We start from the raw sequence: 17,554 nt of genomic DNA on the forward strand, positions 1-17,554 counted from the left end.
TTTCCACAACCGTCAGGGAGAGGGACCAAAATCTATTCAGTGGCCAACAAGTCCCTATGCTATCTAACCCCCAGGCTTCTCATTTTGCTCTAGGCCAAAGAGACTTCTAGTCATTCCTCAAACATGCTGTACATACTCGCACTTCAGGATCTTCGCACTTATGGTTCCCCTGCATGGAAACTCTTCCTCCACATATCCACAAGCCTGCCTCCCTCACCTCCTTCAGTCTTAATTGAAATGTCTCTTATGGGTGAGGTCTCCTTCAGCCTACTTAAACTCAATCTCCTTGATACTCCTAACCTCCAGCTTTGCTTCTTGTCTCCATAGCACTTAGCATCTAATATAGCATAAATTTTACTTCTTTTTTTAAAAAATATTTTTCTTTTAAGATTTTTAAAAATTTACTTGAGAGAAAGAGAATGAGGGTGAGACAGAGAGAGCAAGCCGGCGGGGGGGGGGGGGGGGAGTAGCAGAGGAGAGAGAGAGAAGCAGACTTCCTGCTGAGCAGGGAGCCCAATGCAGGAATCAATTCCAGGACTCCAGAATCATGACCTGAGCCGAAGGCAGCCACTTAACCAACTGAGCCACCCAGGTGCCCATATTTTACTTCTTGACTTCTTTACTTTCTGTCTTCTCTAACACAAGCAGGGATTTTTATCCACTGACTATTAAATCCCCCTAGAACCATGTCTGGCACATGGAAAATCTTAGAAAAGATCTGTGGAATGAATGAGGAACAACTGGATGAATGGATTGGTGGATGTGTGCATAAATGTCCATTACTATTATTGTTAGATCCTATCCGGCTACCTTTAGGATCCCAGCATTCCTGTTGTCACAGACTATTTCTCTCACTTTCATTGCAGACACTCAGGAGCACTGGGCTGTGTGTGGAACCTCTAAATGCTCCAGCATTTGAACCATCATTCCATGTGTTTTTCTTGCTCTAAGTTGCCTAGAAATTCAGATTTGGATACAATGTCAATCAGTCACCATGAGCCACGTAGGGCCAGATCCACAAGGAAGCCCAGGGAGAGGCCTGAGGGCCGGAGCAACTGGCAACAGGCCAGTGCCTGCTGGCGATGATGGATGGGGGGTATCGAAGACAATGATGGTGACAAAGCAGGTGGTGGAGAGGCAAAAAGTCTCACTTCCTGTGCACTGATTGGGAATTTAATGAAAACAATCATTCACTTTCGGGTTCCATCGCAGGAGCAGGTGTACTGACTGACGCTGGAGCATGAGCCAGTTGTCCTGGAGCTGGCTTTCTGGGTTTTGCTTTACAAAAGCCCTCTCTGTTGAACTTGGAACTTGTTCCTTTTTACCTCCTCCAAGTGTGTTCCAGATAGACAAGTCAGAGGAGTGGGGACTGACACAGGGAATGCATTCTGACTTGAAAGGGAATCAGTGACCCCTTGCCCTGGCTTGACCCACCTGTTGCAGACATCAGGGCAGGGAGGGGCCTGCAATCTCTCAGTATTATCAGGAAGAGGGAAGGCTAATGTGAGCGCCTTTTAGTCCTCTCTCATTTAGGCCAGGAATCCCATGCCAGCTCCCTGAGGCCATTTTCCAGAAGGGGGCTCCCCACTTCTAATCCCCACCTCACTGCCCAGCAATATGAGGCACCAAGGAATCCTAATCGAGTGTGTGAGTTCTCTTTAATACCACTTACCCAAGGGATAGGCTCCGAGGGAGCTTCATAACCGCTTCCCACACCTGACCTGCCTTACTTGAGAGTTCCCTGATGTATTCATGCAGCGGGAGCAGCTCCATTTGGCCTGTAAGTCTGGAACTTTCCACCAGATGGCGAGCATGCTCCCTCATTCTTTCTCCTCTGACTTCTGACCATAAAAATTGTACAATAATAACAGTAGTAATAATAATGCATTATGTCCTTATCATGTGTCGGGCACTATGCTGAGAGTCGTCTACAAGTGCTGGGTAGACAGCATATTGAGTGGTTCCAGATCCTGGCTATATCTTTCACTGCCACAGGACCCCGGGCAAGTTGGACATTTTGCTTCCTACCAGTTTCCACATCTATAAAACTGAGATAATAACCATACCTATCCCACAGGGGTGCTGAGAGGAGTCTCCATCCACGGAAAGCTTTTAGAAATTAACTGATTGTTAAATCTTACTTGGCTGAGAACTCTATGGGATAGTTGATAATATTTTTCTCATTTTACCCATGAAGAAAATGGGACTCACAGAGTTGGAATGAGTTGCCCAAAGTTGTATGGCTTCCAGTGTTGCTAGGCCCCAAGAACCCTGATGTGCTTCCCAAATGTCCAGTTAAATGAAACATGTGCCTCCCTTGCATCATGTTTTCTGAAAAATCTACTACAGCAGACCACAGTAGCCAAGCTGGTCAAACCCAGCCTCCTCCTTGGGAAATGGGGAGTGGGAGAGGCTCTAGCAAGTTCTGATTTATACTGGCTCTTTCAGACAACCCATCCTCCAAGCAATCCAGGAATCTGGCTGAGGAGTTGGGCCAAGCTGTGGAAATCATGGGCAAAGGCAAGAATGGGCTCGGCTTTGGCAAAGTGGACATCACGGTAGAGAAGGAACTTCAGAAAGAGTTTGATGTTAAGAAGGCCCCAGAGCTGAAGCTGTTTTTTGAGGGCAACAGGTCAGAACCCATCAGTTGCAAAGGTAAGAGTCCCTGTTCATCAATCAAGGCAGTGCTAGCTACGGAAACACAAACACCAGCATTTAGGTGGCTAACAGAACTACGAGTTTATTTCTTCTCATGTAGAACCCAGGTGGCAGCCAGAGGGTGGAGGTGGGTGGCTCAGCTCCACACAATTTTTCAAGGACGCAGGTGCCTTCTAGCATGCGGCAATATCTCCCCTTAGAGCCTCTGAAGCCCCTGCCATTTTCTCTATATCTAGCCAGCAGTTGGGGCAAGGAGGCAGAGGACTGCCACTGATGGTGCTCATGAGCCAGGCTTGGAAGTGGCAAACATGACTTCTCTATTGACCAAAATTCTGTTACATGGCCCCACTCAACTTAAAGGCTGAGCAATATGGCCCTGATCTGTGTCCATAAGGAAAATACCATTTTGGTGAACACATAGCTGCCTCCACCACAGCATACATCTCAGCTGGTGGGCCCTAGAAGCACCATGAAGTGAGATAGTGAGATGCATGGCTCATAAACTGCCAGAGACCAGAGAGTGAGATCCTAACTCCATCTCCCACTTCCCGCCCCAATCTTCACCTCCCGCCACAATCTTCTACTTTAGAATGGTTTTGACAGGGTCCCAGGCCAAGAAAAGGGGCTCTGGGAGATGAGAAAACAAGACAGATTTGGGACAGGGTGACTACCAAACACTGGAGCTTCTATCATCATCCACTTCATTAACTCATTCATTCACTTATTCATTACCTTTATTGAGAAACTAACATGTGTCAGTCCCTATCTTGGTATCAAAAATGCTGTAGCATTATGTGACTCAGTGTGGCACACGGTAGGTCCTAATTTTTAAAAATACTAAATATATAAATGCATAAATGTCCATAAAACTGATGGATGGATGGAATGAAACTAACAAATGCCAAGGTGCCCAGCACAGCCCACACTATGCTAGTAGAATGTTCCCATTATATGTGTGAATGACTGAATCAGGAAACTGAGATAGTCTTGCAGCATCTGGCATTTAGCAAGTCTGCAATAAGCCTGTTTGAGTTTTGTTGCAAAAACCAAAAGGGCCCAGAGAGAGCAACCTCCTGCAGGGGCTTGCAGTATGCCTTACAGTTCTAAGAGCGGACACAAGGGGGCAGGAGACACAGGCCAGACTCGCAGGGGAAGGTGCTGCAAAAGCGTCAACCTCAGCGCGCATTACATACAAGACCAGGCAGGGCAGTGGCTCCCAAGGACCTTGTGGGACCATGGTGGCAGGGGGCGGGGCCGGGCAGGTGAGGTCTGACTTCTCTTTGAAGCAATAAATGTGACAATGTGGCAACTTCCAGACTGTCTGGGCCCCTTCTGGTAGAAGCCAGTGCCTGGGACCCCCTCTGTCATGCAGGAAAGCTGCATCACCACCTCCCCTAGGAAGTCCCCTTTGACTGCCCGCATCAGGGTGTCTGTCCTCCTCAGGAGTTCCATAGCACCTGTGCTTAGTGCCCTCAAGGCCCTCACTCACAGAACTGATTCTGTTCTTTGTTCTCTAGCGAGAGCACGGAGCAGAAGCTGATTTCACTTCTTTTCCTGGGTCCTCTGAAGAGGTTGCCCAAACTGGCAGGCACCAGCTGGCTTTAAATCCTTACCACACACCTGAAGGACAATCGCTTCCCCTTGTCAACTCTTATTTTCCTAATCTGTGAAAGGGAGATGGTGGGAGTATCTTCCTCCGAGGGTTACTGATGAGGTGAAACAAGATTGTAAGGCACAAGCCCTGAATGGATCTGAACCGTTTACTGTGCTCCATCACTATTCTGGGCCCCTTACATATGTCACAACAACCCAGCATGGCAGGTGCTGCACAGAGAAACTGCACAGGAAACTGCACAGAGAGGTGGAGCAACTTCCTCAAGGATCCCCAGCTACTAAGCACTGCAACCCACAAATGTTTTCTGCAAAGGACCAGATAATAAATATTTTAGGCCTTACGGGCCAATCTCTTTCGCAACTACTTAACTCTGCGAATACAGCTTAACTACTTAACTCTGCGAATACAGCGGGAAAGTAGTCCTATATAAACCACTGACTGCCAATAAAACTTTATTTACAACATCAACTGGCAGGACAGAATTGGCCCATGGGCTGTCATTGACCAACCCCTGCTCTACGGTGTGCTGCACTCAAAATAAATGGCAGGTGGGGCTCATGTTTTTATCAAACCATTACTTTTCTGACCCTTGCACAGTGCCTGCCTGCAACACTTAGGTTCTTCAGAATAGTTTTTGAGTTTGAATGGGATGGAACTGCAAGGACCCACTGCAGGCTGACTTGGGCTAAGGAGCCAGCCCCTATTTCTACTAAGCCTGACCATCCCTCCCTTTCTTTAGTGTTACCCCCAACTAGGGAAAGAGGCAGTGGGGTGCTAGGAGGGAGCCAGAGCCTAGATTTAGGACAAACACGAGTTAGAGAATTTGAGCCAGTCTTCCAACTTCTCATCTCCTAAACAGGATGACTAAGTCAGTTCTGCCAACCTGGCAGAGTTTCCCTGAGCTCAGAGGGGTGACAGAGCATTACTGGTCTCCTGCACCAACTTTTCTGAAAACCTTCCCAGGAGGCAAGTTGGGGTTTAGTCCTTGTTGGGTCAAAGCTAGAGTTCTGGTTCTCCTCTAGTCTCCCAAGGATTGATGATGGGAAACTTGGTCACGGCCCCCTCTCTGGAGGGAGGAAAACTCGGGTTGGCTCCAGGGCCTCAGTTAATGATGCATTCACAGCTTGTGCTTGGAAATATGCAGTGGAGGGACAGCCCCAGTCAATCATTGACATAGCGTTCACACCTCAGTTGTTACCTTGTCCTCTGGCTCAGAGCCAAGTGCCAGCGGAGACACCTGCCCAAGGGGGTCAGGGACCGATCTGCAGGCAATCAGGAACAACCTATTTGTCAAGTTCAGAGCTACCTCAGCCGCATAGGGTTCAGAGGGGCAAACAGAGCCCAGACATCCCAGAGAAGATGGCCTAAGATCGAATTCCCTCAAGCCAGCTTACGTTATGATTCACCCACCTCATCCATTTACCCTGTAATTATTTCTTGAGCATCTGGTATAAGCTGACATTACAGGCACTAGTGAGCAAGCTAGCCAAAAATCATAATTTCAGAAAAAGACAAATTCAATGAAGAAAATGCAACAGGTCATAACCTAGAGAATGATACGATGGGGGGGGGGGGTGATAAGAGAAGTCTAAACCTCTAACTAAATAAGCCGGAGGAGTTGCCCCGACCACTGAGGAAAGGCAGCCCAGGCAGAGGGAGGACCGGGAGACATCAAAGCCTGGCGAGCAGGACGATGAGGGTGTGGCTGCAGCGCAGACTGTAGGAGACAGCCACACATAATGAGATCAGAGCAATGGTTCTGATCAGTTGAAATTCACATGCATTTGGTGGGGTTTTGTTCGCCTCTTTTGGTATTTTCAGGACTTTGGAACCTGTTCCTTCCAGAGCAGTTACAACATAATTTTTTTTTTCCAGACAAATGCCTATAAGATGAACTATTTCCATGATATGTGCTTGTTTCCTCCTGAAAGATGGCTGGGAACACTGAAAATAGAAACTCAGCCTTGGGGCTGAATCCAGGAGGCGAGGCGAAGGGGACTGCAGGAGGGTGGAGGGCGGAGTGCTGTGATCTGGGAGCGGCAGGAAGTCTCCCCTCTCCCCTCTCTGTCCCTTGAGGCCAAGACATCGTCCTTCTATGAACTTCTATGGGTCTGACTCATCGTGGCTTTTAAAATGGCCTAATCGGTATCTACTAAAACTAAACGTAGCATTCCCTATGACCAGAAATTCAACTCCTGGGCATGTACCCAAAAGAAGTGCATCCAATGTGCCCCCAGAGACATGCATGAAATTTAATTCTTAATAGCCCCAAACTGGAAACAACCCAAATGCTCACCAACAGAGGATGGATAAATAAATTATAGAATATTCATGCAACAAAATGCTACACAGCACATACAACAATATGGATGAATCTCATAAAGAAACAAAGCCTAGGCCCCAAAACACACAATGTGATTCCACCTGCATAAAGTTCAAGATCAGGCAGACTAATGCATGCTGTTAGAAGTTAAAATAGTGGTTACCCTTAGGTAGGGACAGGTGAGGAGCTGGGACGGGGCATAATGGGACTTCTGAGAGCCTGGTAACAGACTGCTCTTGAGCGCTGCGAAATGATCTGTCTCTTGACAGATCAATATCTGGGTGGTACTCAGGTCTGTTCATTTTGCAAAAATTCACCAAATTATGCATAATAATTTGTATACCTTTCTATATGCAAACATACTTCATTGTAAGTTTTGTAAATGGCCTAAGTTCTTAGGAAATGTAAGCGAAGATGCTGAAAAGAGTCCTTTTCAGTACATTTACCAACTCAACATGCATTCATCAAGCCCCATGCAGCAATCCAGCACAGGCTGCCTGCTCCGCCTGTTAACCTCTCCCTCTTCTTCCTTGTCCAGTTACAATCTTGCTGTTGCCTACTTATTAACTCCTATGCATCCTTCAGTATTCAGCTCCTAAATGATCTCCTCCAGGAAGCCCCCCTTGACTTCACAGTATAGGTCACATATCTTTGCTACAGGCTCATAGAACTTTGCTTTTGAGTTATTACTTTGGGTGTGATTATATACTTGTTTGTGTAATTACTTGACAACTGTCCTACTCATCAGAATGAAAACTGCAAAACAGTGGGAGTGTATTTGTTTCTGCTCACCATTACATCCCCAGGACCAAGTACAGCACTTGATAACATGATAAGTACTTAGTATATATTTGTCAAATGAATGAATGAGTGAAGGCATGAATAGCAAATGAAGAAATTCATTCAGTTTAAATGCTCCATTCTCTTCTATAGCAGTCTTTGACAGAAAATAATATTTTACATTATATACCATCATGTGGAATTGATGATCCTAGCAAACACATATCCATCTGTAGCCTAATGTAATTCTAGCACACTGTTAGGTCTCCCCAGATATGGTGTATGTTTCCCAATTTTAAAAGCTAAGATTTTTGTGTGCTTGGAACCTTCCATATAATAGCTGAGAAATGGATGCCAGGATCTATGACCTTAGTGAATATCTGCATCTCAGCTGAGGAACTGAAAGCACAGGTAATAACGGAATTTTCCCAAGGTCACAAAGCTAACTGGTATTTTTATTTACACTTCATTCATTTACATTTTTTAAAAATAAATCTACCTTCCTGTCACTTTGGAAGGTAGATAGAAAAGAAGACTGGGTATGCTTCCTTCTGAGTTTAATTCCCAGGTTCACTAATGGTGGGTGGCTACTGGCAAGTCTAACCTCAATTTCCTCATCTGCAAAATGGGGAGAGTAAGAATATCTCATAAGGTAGAGCTGTTGCAGGGATGTAATACATGTAAATGGCTCAGCACAATGCCATGTCCTTGGTAAGTGCTCCATGACATTTAGCTACTGCTGTTAATGTTCATGCCTTGCGGGCGCCTAGGTGGCTCAGTGGGTTAAAGCCTCTGCCTTTGGCTCGGGTCATGATCCCAGGGTCCTGGGATCGAGTCCCGAATCCCACGCTCTGCTCAGCAGGAAGCCTGCTTCTCTGTCTCTCTCTGCCTGCCTCTCTGCCAAATAAATAAATAAATAAATAAAATCTTAAAAAAAAAAAGAAGTTCATGCCTTGGGGATGGGGCAGGAAGGACTGACCTTGGCCTTCAATGGGTAGGAGCCCAAGACCAGATGCTTCTGGTCATTAAGCTTGGAGAAAACAGGCCTTGCTCCAGTTCAAGAGGAAACTTGTATAGGAGATCTATTTAACTGTCTCTCTCTCCAGGAGTGGTTGAATCTACTGCCTTGGTCGTTTGGTTGAGAAGACAAATTCGCCAGAAAGCATTTTTGTTCAATAACACCCAGCAGGTGGTAGAGTTTGTGAATTCTAGGCCCTTGGTCATCATCGGCTTCTTCCAGGTACTGGGGTCAAGAGGTGGGAGTAGCTTTTTGACTGGTGAGCAGCCCTGTGTCTGGGAGGGGGGTAGGGGTAAGGAGAGGTCTTTTACTTGGGTTAATGCCATACCCATTCTTTATTTTCCAATGAGCTGGTTTTCCAGGTTAACAGCAATGCTAAAATGAAGAAGGAAAGAATGGAAGATGATGTGGGTAGGAGAAGCTAATTGGAAAGGTGGACAGAAATGCAGAGAGAGTAGAGGAAATTGATGTTTATTAAATTGGTTTTGATAATATTAATGATCTTGTGGAGATCCATTTAGAATATCACTGAGTAATAAGTAATTTGCAAATTGTTTTTCCTTGTGGAGAATGAATTTCTTATATATCTTTACTCATTTCTGGTAACTAGGATGGCTCCTGCCTTCCCCCAGTGGAAGTCAGAACTTTGGCATTATATTTTTACATGGGGAGAGTACATACCTCTTTCTGTCTCATCTCACTTTTGGACAGCCCCAATTTTCTTTCAAGTTATAGAAAGAAGGCTGCAACTACAGCCATATTTTGATACCAAGTTTATATCTTTTGATCCGCATGGTCAACCCAGTTGCCTCTTCTGAAAACAATTAAGGAATACATGTTTAAAAGTCTCAACCTTGGGGCTCCTGGGTGGATCAGTGGGTTAAAGCCTCTGCCTTCGGCTCAGGTCATGATCCCAGGGTCCTGAGATCGAGCCCCACATCAGGCTGTCTGCTCAGCAGGGAGCCTGCTTCCTCCTCTCCCTCTCTCTCTGCCTGCCTCTCTGCCTACTTGTGATCTCTATCTGTCAAATAAATAAAATCTTAAAAAAAAAAAATTATCAACCTGTGTGTTAGAACAGCTTTATTCTAAATACCTGGAAAAAGTTGAGCTTATCAGCTCTTTCCTTTAATCTCTGTGGATTGGCCTATTTTGGCTTTAGTCATAGCCACAGAAGTATTCTGAGTATGTAACTTCATGAAAGGGGACTTAGGGAACCCAGGAAAACCCCAGAACTTGGAAAAGTGAGGAGATGAACTGATCACCATTTCCACCTTGACCTTAAATAAGCCAGACGTTTTTCTTTCCACCAAAGTCCCACCAAATCTCTTTCTCCAAACAGGATTTAGAGGAAGAAGTGGCAGAGTTGTTCTATGATATGATCAAAGACTTTCCAGAGCTAACATTTGGAGTGATATCAATTAGCAATGTCATTGGACGTTTCCATGTCACCCTTGACAGTGTTCTGGTGTTCAAAAAGGTAAGACTTGGGTTCTACTGAGAGTGAAGGGTCCCTAGCTCAAAATGGATTATGCATGTAGCTACAAAATTTGGGTACAAATTCTGGTTCTGCCACTGCCACCTGCAAGCTACATGGCATTGGACTAGGCAGCTATTATTAGATCACAGTCACCCAGAGTTTCTCTGGCCTTTCTAGACATCTTCCACTGTAAGCTCCTCTTCCTCTTCTTTTTTTTTTTTTTTTTTTTTTTTTTTTTTTTTTTTTTTAAAGATTTTATTTATTTATTTGACAGAGAAATCACAAGTAGATGGAGAGGCAGACAGAGAGAGAGAGAGAGAGAGGGAAGCAGGCTCCCTGCTGAGCAGAGAGCCCGATGCGGGACTCGATCCCAGGACTCTGAGATCATGACCTGAGCCGAAGGCAGCGGCTTAACCCACTGAGCCACCCAGGCGCCCCTCCTCTTCCTCTTCTTAACCAGTAAATGCCAGTCATTAAAGCTCAGTCCTCTCCCCTATGTTTTCTTCCGGTCCCTGCTCTCTCACCCACCCTCCATTAGCAATTACCACCCATACACCCATGACTTACAAATCTCCCATTTTCAGCCAGACTTCTCTATCTCCAGACTTTCATATCCATCACCAGATGTCTCAACATGACCAAGCTTAACATCATAATCTCCCTTCCAATCTTCCAAATCTTCTTTCAGTTTTTTTTTTTTTCCTCTCAATGAATGGTATCACCATTTCTCCCAAGTCCCATCTGAGCAATCAGAATACTCTCAGGCATTATTCTAACCCATCCCTCTTCTCCACCTTTCACAACTGTCCATCACCCCAAACCTATAGATTTTAAATCCAAAGTATCCCTTGAGTCTATTTCTCTCCACTGCTGCCATCCTAACTAAGTCAAGTGACCATGATCTCCCATAGCCTAATGCAACATTCACCCAATTGGTCTGCCACATTCTCTCTTATCCTCTAAAGAGTCATATTTACAATGGGATGCCTGGGTGGCTCAGATAGTTGAGCCTCTGCCTTCGGTTTGGGTCGTGGCCCCGAGGTCCTGGGATCGAGTCCCACATTGGGCTCCCTGCTCAGCGGGAGCCTGCTTCTTCTTATGCTTCTTCCCCCCTCTCTCTCTCTCTCATGAATAAATAAATAAAATCTTTTAAAAAAAATAAACAGTTGTATTTCCAAAACTCAAAAATTATGACCACCTGCCTCCTTCCCACTGAAAGCTCTTTAATGGCTTCTTATTATTCTTAGGATAAAGACTCAAGGCCCTAATAAGGCCCACAAGGCCTTCCTCAGTCTAGCCTCTACTACACATTTTCCTCCTTTCCCTCACTGGGATCTGAGAACAGGCCATCCAAGCTGTCTAATAGGGCAGCTATCACATATGACTATTTATATTCCAATTAATTAAATTAACATTTTAGTTCCTCAATGAAACAAGCTACATGTGAATAGTGGCTATTATATTGGACAGCACAGCACTTCCATTATCACGGAAAGTTCTATTGAACAGTGTAACTCTAGACACTGTAATCTGGTTCCTGGAACATGTCTTACTCCCTCGTCACACAAAGCCAAATCCTTACAATAATCATGTTATTTACAGATATGGCTTAGAGAGGTTAGGTTACTTGCCCAGAGCCACACGGGAGGTGGGCAAAGTGATAGCCAGACCTGCTTAAGACTGTGAGCCACTAATTTTACTTAGGCCCTTAGAAGTCATTACAAGGTTTTAAGTTGGAGAACAAAATAACCTGATTTGCGTCTTTGAATGGGACAACAAAGAGTCCAAAAATAGATCCAAATACATATGGGAATCTAGTATATGATAAAGATGATATTTAAAATATGTTATTCAGGGGCACCTGGGTGGCTCAGTAGGTTAATTAAGCCTCTGCCTTCAGCTCAGGTCATGATCTCAGGGTCCTGGGATCGAGTCCCGCATCAGGCTCTCTGCTCAGCAGGGAGCCTGCTTCCCCCTCTCTCTCTGCATCCCTCTCTGCCTACTTGTGATCTCTGTCCAATAAATAAAAACTTAAAATAAAATAAAATATGTTATTCAATGACTGGTGTTGAGAGAACTGGGTAGCCATTTAGAAAAAAAAAAAAAAAAGCTAAATCTATATAACCTCCTTCCATGCATGTAACTAAATTGCAGATTGATTTATGATTTAAAAATATAACAAAGAAACAATGGAAAGACTAGAAAATGCCACGGGGGACTTCGATTTCTAAACTCGGAGCTGGAAAGCCCTTTTATAAAGCATGACAGAAACCCACAAAACTATGAAAAAAAAATACTAATAAATTTGGACCACATAAAAAGTTAAAATTTCCAAAGAATAAACCTCATCACGATATAAAAAACCAAGCGCAAACATGAAAAATGGACTAGGACAGAGTCAGTATATTTTAATGGTTAAGAGTATGAGCTCTACAGTCAGACTACTGGGTTGGAATCTTGGCTCCCCCTCTCACTTGCTTAGCAATCTTGGTCAAGTCACTTCCACTTTTCTGTGCCTCAACATCCTCAGCTGTACAATGGGAGAAATAATGATTCGTAACTCAGTGGAATGTTATGCGGATTAAATGAGTTCTTGCATATAATGTATTCAGCATTGTGGCTGATGCAATATGAGCTCTCCATAAGTCTGATTAAAATTATCGACTATTATCATGTTCAGAAAAGAGTTTCAGCTTTGTCGAAAGGACAACAGTACCTATGAAGTATTTAAACGAGAGTGTAAGACCATCACTCTGGCTAAAGGTGCAGGGTAGGTTGGAGGGAAACAAGGCGAGAAATTGGAAGACCATTAGGCAGCTTTTGCAAAAGTCCAGGCAAGAGGTCTGGACTACAGGTTAAGCTCCATGAAGGCGAAGAGAGAGTAGGGAGAAATCATCCAGAGACAGCTACATCTTTGTTCTCCTTCCCACACAGATTTTGATCCTAAGCTACAGAGAACTATTTCCTTCCCTGTGTTAATCCAGTCCTTCTGAGAAGCAGTCTTCAAGCAGGATTAGACATGCAAAAGATTAGGGAAAATGCTTGTGAAGGGAAAGAGAAGGAGCTGGGGGAGACTCATCAGGCCACTCATAAGGTCTGACCTTCTAGAAGGAAGGAAGGTCCCCTGCTTGCAGAGAAGTTCTAAGAAAGCTGGTCACTGTCACCTACCAGAGAAGTCCTGCATCTCCCAGAAATGGGCTTGCCTTAGTACCCCCAACACAGCATCATTGGTTAGGAGCAGTGTGCAAGGAACTGCATCAACACAACTATTTGGATGGATTTCAAAATGAAGCAACTGGCTGCCCACTGACACACTCCCTGCTTTATAGACTGGAGATTTTCAAAGCTGCCACAGGCCCATCTTTCACTTACATGCTAATCCGTCCAGCCATTCATATTTACCAAGTACCTACATTACAGATTAGGCTTGTCACTATGGTCTTCTCCTTTTGTCCATGGGGAAAACTGTGCTATTTGTATCTATAAAGTGTCTACATTATGGAAGCTATCGTCCTCCAATGCTTTTCTCCTTCTGTCCAAGGGAAAAATTGTGAAACGCGAGGAGCTTATTAATGACATTACCAACAAACATGTCCTCAATCAAGTCATAAAAGGGCACCTCACCGATTTTGTTATTGAATACAACACTGAGGTCAGTGAGCCAAAGGGTCCCTGGGAGAAGGGAAGGTAGGGCAGCTGTGTGCATGGATGACCCACCTCCCTGGTAATTTCAGAGCAAGGACCTGATTTATGAATTGCACATCCTGAATCACATGCTGCTCTTCGCCTCCAAAAGCTGGGAATCATTTGGTTTGATAATGCAGCATTATAAATTGGCATCGAAGGAATTTACAAATAAGGTTTGTGGAAAGTGCTACTGCCCTTGTTGGATGGGTATCCAGGACACTAATGTTGTTTGCTGCCCTGGTGATTGTAAATTAAACCCAGGGTGATTTGCATGTTCATTTGCATAAGTTCCCTTATTTGCGTATTGATGTTACATATTATCTCCTACTTAATTTTAAACCAGCTTCCTCCTCCTTCCTGCCCAGCATCTCTTCCTTTCTTGCCATACCTATGCTGTTCCTTCCCTCATCTTTTTGAGAAGTCTACTATGGGAACATGATGGTTTGGCTGCTTTTTTGATGAAAGATGCTCCAGCACAAGTGAAGGGCTGCCTTGTGGGTGGTCTTCGGCCTGGAAGTGAGGGGGAGGAGAGACCACCCCTGTCTGAGGTCAGGGAGTATGAACAGCCTGCAGGTGTGAAGTGGCACGGATTGATAAGTAACTGCTGAGACTCAAGGCTTTAGCATCGCACAGACCTGATTTCAAACTCTTTTCTTCTTGGGAGAGATTTTGTTCATGATTGTCTTAGCCTCTGAGTTTCAATCACTTCATGTAAAATGGAGAACTTCATGGAAGAATTAGAGGTGTCACAGGCAAAGCAATGAGCAAATGTGCAGTGAGCGGCGCTATTATTGCTCTCATCACTGTTAGAAACAAATCTGTTTTTCTCAAGTGCCATACCTATGTGTCCCACCACCTGGACTGTGGGGGCAATTTGCTTCATTTTTTATTTTTTATGAGAAGTACAGTAATGGCAGATTATTTTCCTTTTGATGAAAATTACTCTAAAACTCAAATGAAACCATTAAAAACTTTGAAACCCAAAATGAACACTCAGTAAAGCCACTAGGGTGCATATTTAATGTTCGTGCTATAAACCACCACACTATTCTCCAGGGAGTTTGTTCCAATTACATAAATAGTTCTTGTAGATAGAACTTCCTGGTTTATTCAATTTTAAATTTTTGGTGTGATTCAGCTGATCACAATCTGACTGCTTCCTTCTATATCTCTTACATTGTAAGAGTCAATACATAGCCATATTTCTCCCAGATTTATTTTTTTATTTAACTCTTTAATCTCAGTGGAGTGTTTTTTTTTTTAATCATATATTGGGAGATAAGGTTCTAAGATGGCCTTTACCCCAGCTATCTAGCTTCCTGAATGCCATTTGATTGTGATCCATTTTAGAGCCAAAGATAAATGGATGAACATTATTCACACAGGCCATTCCCCTATATCTTACCTTGTTCATGGCTAGTCAATATTTGTTGAAATATTCAAGGATTTTTTTTTTCCCCAAGGATGGTTCTAACGCGTTGCTTTGTTTTCCACTCCCCAGCAGAGGGAAGCCTGTTAGGCACATAGTAGGGCCCTTCATATTTTGATAGATGAATGACCTGAGGGTATCAGTGTTTGCTGTGGCTTTCCTGCTTTGCCTCTTACTTCTTCTCTGCAACCAGTGTCATCTTTTAAAAATTATCGTAGCACTTTCTGGCTCTCACTATTCTTTAGTGACCTTCTATCTTACTCAGATAAAAGCCAGCCTCCTTACTAGACCTCTGATCTCATCTCTGACACATCTCTAACTTTGTCTCCCTTGACTCTCCCCTCATGGTGCTAAAGCCACACTGGTCTTTCCATTCCATTCAGGAATATTCTAAGCTCCCTGACCCTAGGCCTTTGCACTGATAGTTTCCACTGCCTGATTCAATGTTCCCCTGACTTGTTAACTGATCACCCAGGTCCCAGCTAAAACGTCACCACCTCAGATACTCCTGACCCTCCTACGTAACACTGGGCTCTAACCTCATTGCACCTGTATGGTCATTCTCTATCACGGGGCTCTGTTTTACTGTCTAATTAACACTCATTGCTATCTGAATTTATTAATTTGTTTACTCCTTTGTTGTGTGTCTTTTCCACTAGAACATAAACTCCATGAGGGCAGATCTTATCTGCCTTGGGCAGTTTGTATCGCCAGTGCTTCGCAAAATGCCCAGCGGGTACTCTGCGGAACACTTGTTAAATGGCGAGTGAATGAAGTCATGAATTTCCTTGAGCAAGGAATAATCTAGAATAATAATGAGTTGACACATATTGAGCATTTTTACTTCCCAGTATCAAACCAGGCTTTTATTGTCCTGTTTAATTCTCTCAGTGACCCTATAAGGTGGATGCTCTTATAATCACCACCATATGGGTAAGGAAACAAACACAGAGAGGGTCAGTTACTGTTTTGTCCAAGGATCTGGATGAAAGCTTAGGACCTCCTGACTTCCTGTGGTTGTGTGGATGGGACCCTGCACAAGGATGGTGAAACCCCAGGCTGGAGGCTGACCTCTGATTGTGCCCTAGGGCACAGAGCTGCCCCTGCCCAATAGAAAGTTGTTCTGTCTTTCAGATAGAAATAGCCATAGACCCTGCTATTTGCATTCCCTTAGGGCTCTCCCAAGGTTTCCCAAATTTCTTTCAGTAAGGGATTCCTTAGCTAATTTCAATCTTTACCCTTTTCATGGCCTCCAATCCCAGAGAGACTCAGGTTTTATTTGATTTGGCAGATCCTTTTCATCCTTGTGAATGCAGATGAACCCAGAAACGGACATATCTTGAAATACTTCAGGATCACAGAGGTTAATATCCCATGTGTACAAATCCTAAACTTAAGCTCTGACGCAAGGTACAAAATGCCTTCTGAGGAGATAACCTATGAAAATCTCAAGAAATTTGGCCATAGCTTCCTGAATAGAAATGCCAAGGTAAGTTTGCTTTTGGACAAGGTTTACTCAGAACCTCAAAACTGCGTAACTTTGCTGGCTTTGGTTATCTGAATGGGGAGGCAGAATCTCGTGGTTCAAAGTGGGGAAATAGCCATATCTCTCCATCTCCAATCTTTTCACCTTTGACCTGTCCTGACTCTATAATTCCATCATTTAACAATTCCACCAATACGTTTTTATTTTGAACGGCATTTCAGAATTGAAATGCAGGAGCTCCCAGGGCCAATATTCTCTGAAAGGAGACACTTTTCCTCCTTTCAGACTCTCTTGTGAAAGATTTAAGGATAGATGGATTTTATCGGAGAGGAGATAGAGTAGGGATATATTAAGCAATCAGGATTTAGCCTCAAAGATTTTATGTGCCTCTTATTGGGAGGCTAGAAAGGAGCCTGTATGCTAAAAGGAAGGAGAGTCTGTAGCAGGACCAGACGTAACACAGTATCTCCTGCTGTTTATGTAGCATTTGCAATGTCCCCCAGCCACCCTGCTGAATTAGGAGACTGTATTTTTTATTTTCCAAATGGGACCACTTTTGAGATTAATGGGTGGGGGTGTGCATTCTTTAAAAGTATTCTGGAACAACAAGAATAAATTGGAACTTTCCAGGCAAACCAGAATGATTGGTCAGCTCCCCTCTGAGGATTCCCATTACCTTCTGTCCATTCCTGCACAGACACGCCTTCTCAAGTGAAAGCCATTTTCTTTCTCTGATGCACATCATCATCACAAGCCAAGTGGTGAGGCTGATATTTTCCATGTCATTTCTCCTCCTCCTCCCTTCAAAACCCCAGACCCTATGCATTTGGACTTTGGATCCTCTGCTCCCTCCCTCCATTGCTGTCCTCTGATCATGTCCCTTTCGCTATCGGGAGACTTAAGCTCCTCATTGCAGACTTGCCCTCCATCCCTTCTCTGCCATCATTTCCAGAGACACCAGCATCCAGAACCCTGGTCTGTCTCTCTCTCTCTCCTTTCATAACGGGTATGTCCAAGCCATCAGAGCCCCCTGCTCTTGGGGCCACACACTACAGATGGCAGTTCCTCTGAAAATGTGATT

At 44.2% G+C, this 17,554-nt stretch overlaps 2 protein-coding genes across 3 annotated transcripts in view; one reads left to right on the forward strand and one right to left on the reverse strand.

The window, feature by feature from the left end:
• The window catches only part of ACSM5 (acyl-CoA synthetase medium chain family member 5), a 110,161-nt gene that overhangs the window by 46,254 nt on the left and 46,353 nt on the right, over positions 1–17,554 (reverse strand). The gene's annotated exons all lie outside the window — the stretch shown is intronic.
• PDILT (protein disulfide isomerase like, testis expressed) overlaps positions 1–17,554 on the forward strand; it is a 40,668-nt gene that overhangs the window by 15,785 nt on the left and 7,329 nt on the right. Inside the window, exons 3-8 of one of the 2 annotated variants that reach the window (XM_059154672.1) lie at positions 2,449–2,655; positions 8,483–8,616; positions 9,734–9,871; positions 13,413–13,523; positions 13,606–13,731; positions 16,279–16,476. In XM_059154672.1, the coding sequence (XP_059010655.1) occupies positions 2,449–2,655; positions 8,483–8,616; positions 9,734–9,871; positions 13,413–13,523; positions 13,606–13,731; positions 16,279–16,476 (914 nt within the window). The remainder of the gene's footprint in view (positions 1–2,448; positions 2,656–8,482; positions 8,617–9,733; positions 9,872–13,412; positions 13,524–13,605; positions 13,732–16,278; positions 16,477–17,554) is intronic. The other variant, XM_059154673.1, reaches the window with a different exon arrangement.

This window comes from Mustela lutreola, chromosome 17, assembly GCF_030435805.1.
Source record: "Mustela lutreola isolate mMusLut2 chromosome 17, mMusLut2.pri, whole genome shotgun sequence".
Taxonomy (NCBI): domain Eukaryota; kingdom Metazoa; phylum Chordata; class Mammalia; order Carnivora; family Mustelidae; genus Mustela; species Mustela lutreola.